The sequence below is a fragment of the Lathyrus oleraceus genome, chromosome 5 (genome assembly GCF_024323335.1).
Source record: "Lathyrus oleraceus cultivar Zhongwan6 chromosome 5, CAAS_Psat_ZW6_1.0, whole genome shotgun sequence".
Classification (NCBI taxonomy): Eukaryota; Viridiplantae; Streptophyta; class Magnoliopsida; order Fabales; family Fabaceae; genus Lathyrus; species Lathyrus oleraceus.
This window is the reverse complement of record NC_066583.1, coordinates 210,340,655-210,349,276: the sequence shown is the minus strand read 5'-3', so window position 1 is coordinate 210,349,276 and position 8,622 is coordinate 210,340,655. Positions and strand designations below refer to the sequence as shown.

Sequence of the window (8,622 nt, the reverse complement as noted above, 5' to 3'; positions counted from 1 at the left end):
GCGTAGTCTTAAATTGAGTATATATAAATTTAACTTTTTCAAAAAAAAAGAATATAGATAAAATCTAATATAATAAAGTGGAATATTCCTTTAATAAATATTAATATAGTGTATAATGATATTGTATGGAAAAGAAGAAGAACAAAAAGTAGTATAATGATAAGATGTGATCGAATAGATGATTGTGTAAAACTTTAGTAAAACAAAAAAGAATTTCCTTATTTCCCCTTTATATCTTAATTCTAAATCATTCATTCCCAGTGGTATCCATCTTCAAAAACTTATTATACACTCAATATTATATCATTAAATTGACATTTTCAATGATAAATTAAATAGATATAATTTTGCTTTAAATAAAAATAGATATGATTTTTTGTAATCTGACCAAAGGCTAAGTCAGTCAATTAACAAATTTTGGTTCAATTTTTCAAATACACAGCACCTGATCAAATTATTTCATCATTTTTATGAATTAAAAGTAAAGAAAAATGAGGGTGAAAGGATGAAAACATGTGACATGGTGTTAATTTTATAATGAGGTTGGAATCTCTCTAAATTGCATTGATCCAAACTTGCAAGCAAGGTATTTCTTGAAGCATCAAAATCAGAGTTACTTAGAGAGCAAACTAATTCCTAATCAGAAAAATTACTGCCTCTTCATCAAGTTTTCTTCTATGAATTCAATGATCCCACACAACCACCAAGTCCAAAACCTACCACTTTTTTCCCTTCCACAACTCAACATGCATATTTTCCTTTAAAGCCTACAATTTCATCATTCATCATAAAAAAATTGGATTTTTAATGGGTGGCCAACAAAAGAAGATTATGGGTTTCAAAGTTTCTCATAAGTCTGTAGGGTTTGACCTTATGCAGAACTGTGATCTTCCTCCACCTTCCAAGGTTTTTCTGGGTTCAGATAAAACGGTGATATTATCTATGAATAAGGTCTGTAATATTTCAGGTAGAGAAAAAGGGCGAGATAGCATACACCAGCTCGAAAATGATGATGACGAAAAGGATAAAAGAGAGCTTCTTAAGGCACTGAAAGCATCTCAAATACGCGCTAGAGAGGCAAAAAAGATGGCGGCTATCCTAAACAAAGAAAAGGATGGTCTCTCTGTTGCTTTGTTGGAAGAGGCCATGCAGTTGTTTGCTTGTCGCCAAAGGGTGAGATTGCTTGAGCTTCAAGTTTTGAACCTGCAGCAAAAGCCAGCAATGTTGATGCCTGCAGAGGAGGAGGCTGTAGGATTACCCCATGAAGAAACAGTTAGTGTCTCATGGGTTCTGGCTTTGATTTTTTCATTGGGAATTGGGGTTGCCACTGCCCTTGCTTGGGGTTACTAGTCCTGCTGATATTGCAGATATGTAGTTGATACATGAAAGAAAGACAATCTGCATATACAAATTTTTGTATCATTATCTGTTTTTGTTTATTTACTGCAACATGATTGCTAATCTGTGCAACAGTAATGCCATTTTAGTAGTATAACTTGAAGTGTCTTAATAAATTTAATGATATGAACAGTCGAAAAGGACCCAAATGATGCAAACTTATATTACAGAAATCTCGTGTACAAGATGGGTACAGAGTAGTGCAGAACTGCTATTATATATACATTAGTTCACATCTTTGCATTTTCCAACGCCTATGCACATAATATTATATACCACTATACTAAACTTACAATCACCACACAAATAGCAATTTATATGGATAAGTGTATAGTTCTCATATGATCATAACATTCATCACTTTCTAAAAATATTTCCAAGCAAACCCAGCAGACATGTTTTCCGCACTTGCACTCAATGTGATTGCACCCATCAACCTTTTCAATTATTTGCCCACAAGCAGAGCAGCTCTTGACTTGTTCTTTCCCTTTACACCACTCCCTCAGAGATGTGATCTCTGGGTCATCTTTAAGCTCCCGGTATCTCTCGCATGAAACGAATGGATGATACTCCAAGTGGCACTTGGTACAAGTGTCTGAATAACATGCTCCGCAAGTAAATGGCTCACTACCTGTGTCGGGATCTGCAACTCGATAAATTGAGGGGCAGTCGGGAGACGGGCAAAACCTATAAGTTCCTGAACTCGAAGCTACAAAAGCTCGCAAAGAAGCCCTGAAAAGTTCATCTAACTTGTCATTTGACAGGAGAGTTCTGAAATCTGTAAGCAGAATAGGATCTCCACAGCCCGTGTGAGCACAACATATTGGGAAACTGCCTTGGTTTCTTATAGCAGATTCACACTGCTCAACCAGACACAACCGGCAGAACAAATGACGACAGCCTTCAAGTTGATATCCATCCTCAACCTCACACAAGCAAACTGGGCAACTAGGTCCTGTGTCGAGTCTCTCAACTAAATGAATGCTTGAACACGCAACCTCCAAAGTTATTTCCTCTACTCTTGGTTTCAACTCCTTGTTACCATTGAGAAAAATTGCCTGTTGGCGTGTGTTAAGTTTGAGATCAGCCCCAGGTACCTTCTCTTTTAGCCCTTGAAGATCTGGCCCAAAAGTCTTAACCACTTGTTTCATCAAGTCGGGAGGTAGGTCCCTCCCTCTCAGAGGGATTACTAACTGCTTTTCTTCATGGAGGGAGAGTAGGGATTGAATTAACTTCTGCTGAGCCAAAGCAATCTTTTCTGGTGAACCAAAAATTCTTAAGTTCAGGCTGGGCCTGTCAAAAACTATGTATGTTTTGGTCTCTTGCTGTATGGAGCATTTAAGACTAATGCCCTCTCTGGACAAAATGAGTTGTAGAGCTGCGGGAGGAAGGCTTCCATGGTCAATGAGTTTTCCTCTCGACAGTTCTTCCAGAGGTCTCCTAACTTCTGCCACTGTCTTGGTGGCATTGGCTGTTATCTTCAGTCGGTGGGAACCATTAGCAGTTCTGTTTAGGTTCCACTCAAGACCTAACCAAAAACGATTCATTGTCAGCAGTCAAAAAAGATGCAATAGATGACATGACAGAAACTAACAACCAAAAATAGGGCGATTTATTTTGGACAGAAATATTCTTAAAACACAACTTCAAAATACAGGGCCCTTTTTTATAATTGCTACCAAAATTATTAGTTTCCATTTTACAAGAAATTCCAAAATGAAAGTAACTATGTACACGCCCTTAAATTGTGTCCATCTTAAACAACTAGTGCCTTAAATCCACATCCTTACATATAATACACCAACTGCTAAGAAACAAGTAAAATAAGGGACCAAAAACAAAAAAAGAAAAACTACTGCTCACTTCTCTCGTTTTTCCAACCTGTTTTCTTTGGGAGGGAAGGGGTGCAAAAAAATACTGCTGAAGCTTAACTGGATATAAGTTATTATTTTATAAAGAAGAAACAACACAATTGAACAAAATACATGGTGAATGTCAACATTTTTTAGGGGGAATATTAAGTTGCAGCCATGTAAATAAAAGGCTCGGCTTTTGAAAAAACATCAACAGAAGAATTACAAGCATCTATAAAAGAAAATGAGCATAATGATGAAATACCATTTAAATTGTTGAAGTTTGCAAGTATTTTTTCCAATTGTTCCGCAATCACGTGATACACTGGTGCAGGAAATATCAAGGAGCTATGAAACAACTGTTCACACATTATCTTTTGCCATGAAAGACATCCGGGTAATACCTTTCCTTCAATTTCTTCCAAAGCTTTAGCTGCTTCTAAATGTAATCTTCCATCAAAATTAATTAAAGCTCTCATGTAAGAATCCTTTGGCTCAGGTGGAAATACCTGAACACGGCAAGAACTAATATGAGGGTCTACCTTGGGCATTAAGGGGGAAATTACTTTAAAGAGTGCCTCTTCGCAGGCACTGCAGGGTGGATTTCCAACAGCCTCTCCCCTCACCACAAAAAAGTCCAGAATCCTTCTACTTGTAGCATTTCTTAGTACATCCAAAATTTCTGTTTCTTGAAGCTCTTTGTCAAGCCCACTTATCATAATACTGTCCATTGACTTATTACTAGGTGCACAACGAACATACCTCCCTCCAATTGCAAGGTTATAAAAATCTCTCAACATGAAATTGACATCATTTTTATCACATATAACTATGCCAAATCCTCTGCTAAGTCTGCGAGGCCAGAAAATTCTTGCTTTAACTTCAGGAAATAAAAATGTTTTATCCCCTCCCATAGCTGATTGTGAAGGAAGTATTTTCAAGTTCGAGCCGCAAAACTCGTCTCCATCCAGCTCAACGGCTCTTTTGGCAGCATCAGGGGACAAAAATGTTATCTTGCCCCACTTTTCTCTATCTGGAGGATCCTTCCCCATTCCTTGGAACTTGTACACAGCACATATAGAACCTGAGGTATTCTTTTCAAAAAACATCAGGAGCTCCTTGTCATCAATTGCATTTATGTTTGAGTGATACACATCAACACTCAGGGAATGCTTCTCGAGTTCCAGATGCTTTATCTCAGCACCAGACCCAAACAAAGCCATAGGTGATGCAGAACCAGACCCGTGATACAAACATTTTTCCATACATTCTGTGCGTAACCTCTTTTTCTCGTATTCTAAAACATCACTCACCAACATAGTAGCTGTATTCATATCGTGTGAAGCGGCATATAACTGGATGAGATTCTCGTCAACTTTCACTTCAACAAAGATTCTTTCATCCAAACAAGCTTTCCTAATACGTGAAACATGACCAAGCAAATTACTGTTGGATTTCCCACAAAATCTTTTGAGAAGAATAGTGCCAAAACCAGTCAATGTCTTAGTTTGCAACTTCCGTTCTTCCATCTTGGATACATCAAACGAGGGAGGGGGTTGAAGGTCGTATAATGATTGAAACTCAACAGCACTAACACAAACCAGATATTCATTAGACACTGAGAGAAGGTCACCGAAAACCACCCAACTAGGCTTCTGAGCAAACACGAGCAAGGAAGAAGATGGATGCAGTTGAACATGTTGTCCAGTTTGCGCTACTTCATAACCAAGTTGATTGCGTCCAGAAAACATGGCTACATTTTCAGAAAGTGAGGCCAGTATAACCTTTTTCATATTCTTATCATGAACAGAAGGTGTATGAGGATCCCAACGCCAGTAACTTGGAACAACAAAGCCATGTTCACGCTCTAGAAAAGATTCTAACTCGAAAACTGTGTCTTGGCATCTCCTCATAGATTTAGCATTGATGCTATTTTCCCAACACCACTTATTCCTCCTCTCTTGAGGCAGAGCCTCCCATTCTTTGTACACAGAGAGAAGTGTAAAAAGGTCACCATCAGAATGGCAAAATTGCACTTTGAGACAATCAGATCTTTGCTTATCACCTTCATTACCAAATCTACAAAATATGTTACTAGCATTGGGCATCATGGCAGCAAGGACAACACCTTCTCTGCCCAGAGCAAGTTGGAAACAGCCAAGAATAAGTTTACCATGCCTAGGTTCAATCCCCATTCTTGCCAAGTACCTACCTTCATAAGTTAGCTCATGAACATCATTGTTCAGTTTAATGAATCCTAATTGAATTAGATTCCTGATCGCCATCTCAATCGAACTAGGGCTTGGAGCATCCACAAAATCAAAATCCTGCACATTCTTCACCCCTAAAGCAAGGATCTTCAAAACTGCTACACCAAGATGAACTCTCCGAATCTCAGGTTCTTGATTTAGTTCCATAGAATTATAATCAGCTTCTGAGTACATCCTATAGCACCTGCCAGGCTCAGTCCTCCCAGCACGGCCAGCCCTTTGATTAGCTGAGCTCTGGCTGATCCAGCAAACCTTAAGTACATTCATCCCAGTGCAAGGATCAAATCGGCAATCTTTAAACAACCCGGAATCTATGACATACTTAACACCAGGAATTGTAATTGATGTCTCTGCAAGATTGGTTGAAAATATCACTTTTCTTTTTCCAGGATAGTTCTGGAAAACATGAAATTGCTCTTCGGATGTAAGTTTTCCATGCAAGGGCAGAGCAACAGCAGATGGGACTTTAAACTTTTCACAGGCCCATTCTACTTCTACCTGTGAGGTCAGAAAGGCAAGAATAGTTCCTTCCTTCTCTGTTTTGTGAATCTCTGTTGCCATTCTGACAACATCAACAACATAGGATTCCACGGCAGCGGGGCCAGAATGGTCTGCATAATTAGAAGGAACATATCTCATCTCTACCGGGAAGTTTCTCCCATGTACATGAAAAACTCCACAGCCATAGAAATAATCCGATAGCTGTTTTGCATCAGCTGTGGCAGACATAATGATAAGGCGCAAGTCAACCCTCTTACAAAGTAAATTCTTTATCAATGCCAGCAGTAGATCTGTATTTAAGCTCCTTTCATGTGCCTCGTCAACTATAATGCACGACACCCCAGACAAATTTCTATCGGTCATATACCGCTGCAATAAACAGTGATCTGTCATGAATGATATCCTGGAATCAAACTTCTGACTGGATGAAAATGTAGAAACACATTGTATTGAATTTTCTTCATAACATCCACTACTTTCCTCCTGCACCCTTTGAGCCAATGACTTGGCTGCAATCTTGCGAGGTTGGGTGCACACAATTGACCCATCAGCCCCAATGCCAGAATCAGCTAGAAACTGCACAATTTGAGTACTCTTCCCAGAACCAGTCTCTCCGATCAACACAGTTATCTGCACAAACTCTACTCATAAGAACAACCACAAAAATTAAGAAAAGCAACATAACTAATAGTATGCATTGGCAAAAAATATATTTTTTTTGTTGCACAACCAACAAATACAAAAGCTTATATCTCTTCCCATGATCAGATGAACGAATTACAACAAAAAAATAACATTTTTTCAAGCACGTACAAGAAGATACATGTTGTTGAACGAATTACAAAAAAAAACAATTTTTCAAGCATACATATGAAGATACATGTTGTTGAACGAATTACAACCAAAAAAATTAACATTCTTTCAAGCACACATAAGATATCTTTTGTTGAACAAATTACAAAAAAAAAACATTTTTTCAATCACATATAGAAAGATACCTGTTGATGATGTATTTGCTGAAGAATTTCCTGTCTATAAGCATAAATGGGCAACCCTTCTTCAAGTCTTCGACATTCCCTTACAATGAGGCTGTGAATCTTCTTCCAATCAAAACTTCCATCAAACCTAAACACAGGAACAAAATCTTCACCACCCTCGACGTTGTTACTCTCTTCCAGGTGCTGTAAAATGGACTCCATTGCAAACTCAAACTCCTTCAACCTCATCTCAACCAGACTCTTGTCATCATCAAGCCCTTTCTTTCTCTCAATATGCTGCTGCTGCACTCTAACAGGAAAAGGCTTCCCCAACAAGCTCTTGAGACGAGTAATCTCCTTGGACAAACCATCCCACTCCTCCACCCACTTCTGCACTTCCTTCCCCTCCATCAATTCCTTCACATGGCTCACAAAAAGGCTCCTGAGCCGACCTTCAAGCTCCACCCTATCAGAAGGCACCATAACATTCGAAATCAACTCCGGCACGAAATCATGCCCTCCAGCAAGACGCGACTCCCAAAACCAAACAACAGCTTCACGCGCGTCTGTCCACTGAATGAAATTCAGCGAAGCAGCAACACCATCGCAGGGGTAAAAACAAAAATTATCAGGATTCAGCTTACATTTGCTTATCAAACACTCAACATCATCCCGGTTGACAGAGCCACACCCGAAGTGGAGCTTAAGTATAAAATTAGGTTGACGGTGAGAAGAATTCCGCTCTGGAGGACGGTCAACACGGTGGTTATGGCTAGAGTGGAATCCAGGTTTCCGGTAACGGTAAACAGGGCACGGTGGTTGACGGTTGAAATCGGAGTTGTGGTTGGACGGAAAAGTCTTCTTCATGGCGAAGCGATTATCAGGGAATAGCGAAAACCCTAATTGAAAAGTGAAAACAAAACAAAAAAAAAGAAGTAGAATGTGTTATTTGTGATTTGAGGTTTGATAGTATTTAATTTAAATATTAATGAGCGTTTCGCTTTTCTTGGTTACTACTCAATCCCACTGGGTAGTGTAGTGTGACCCTAGGATTACTTTCTTACCTTTTCAATTTTTGCTTTAAATGCACATTTCTCAAAAATTAAATTTTCTCCTATTATGCGCTATTTCCTATTTTATTATGTTACAATATTAATCAATATTAATCATATTTTTTATTAATGTTACTTTTTCAAAAACATATTTTATATGAATTCACTAATTATTTACTAATTTTTAATAAAATATTTAAACCAAAATTCTTTTTAAACTTTGGCCGCATTTCCGCTATTAAAAATATTATAAATTGTTTGATCTTAATTGTAAAGTTTTTAAAAACTATATTTTGTTTTTTTAATTATCAATTTTAAATTAGATATCTTGATCGAATAAATATTTGTCTTTGAATATATGAATGCAATTGTAGCAAATAGTTCAAAATTCATGAGTTTAGAATTGTGTGCTAAATATTTGTACTATTTCAAATTCAGTTATAAGTCATAAAGGTATATGAACTTGTCGATTCAAATATAAAAAAGAGAAATGAGTATTTTATGTGCATTTAATGTTATTATTACAAAAATACTATTATGACATTGATCTTTTTTGTACTTACTAGAAGAC

The 8,622-nt window shown here is 37.7% G+C and overlaps 2 protein-coding genes across 2 annotated transcripts; one reads left to right on the top strand and one right to left on the bottom strand.

Moving 5' to 3' along the window:
• The first annotated feature begins 652 nt into the window (after positions 1–652).
• LOC127082958 (uncharacterized) lies at positions 653–1,501 on the top strand. The gene has a single exon (XM_051023188.1). The coding sequence runs from the start codon at positions 808–810 to the stop codon at positions 1,348–1,350; it is 543 nt and encodes a 180-aa protein (XP_050879145.1). The 5' UTR covers positions 653–807; the 3' UTR covers positions 1,351–1,501.
• Positions 1,502–1,589: 88 nt separating this feature from the next.
• On the bottom strand, positions 1,590–8,000 carry LOC127082957 (ATP-dependent RNA helicase DEAH12, chloroplastic). Its single transcript, XM_051023187.1, has 3 exons — positions 7,021–8,000; positions 3,517–6,652; positions 1,590–2,926 (listed from the first exon to the last, which is right to left on the bottom strand). The coding sequence occupies exons 1-3, from the start codon at positions 7,864–7,866 to the stop codon at positions 1,713–1,715; spliced, it is 5,196 nt and encodes a 1,731-aa protein (XP_050879144.1). The 5' UTR covers positions 7,867–8,000; the 3' UTR covers positions 1,590–1,712.
• Positions 8,001–8,622: the final 622 nt, after the last annotated feature.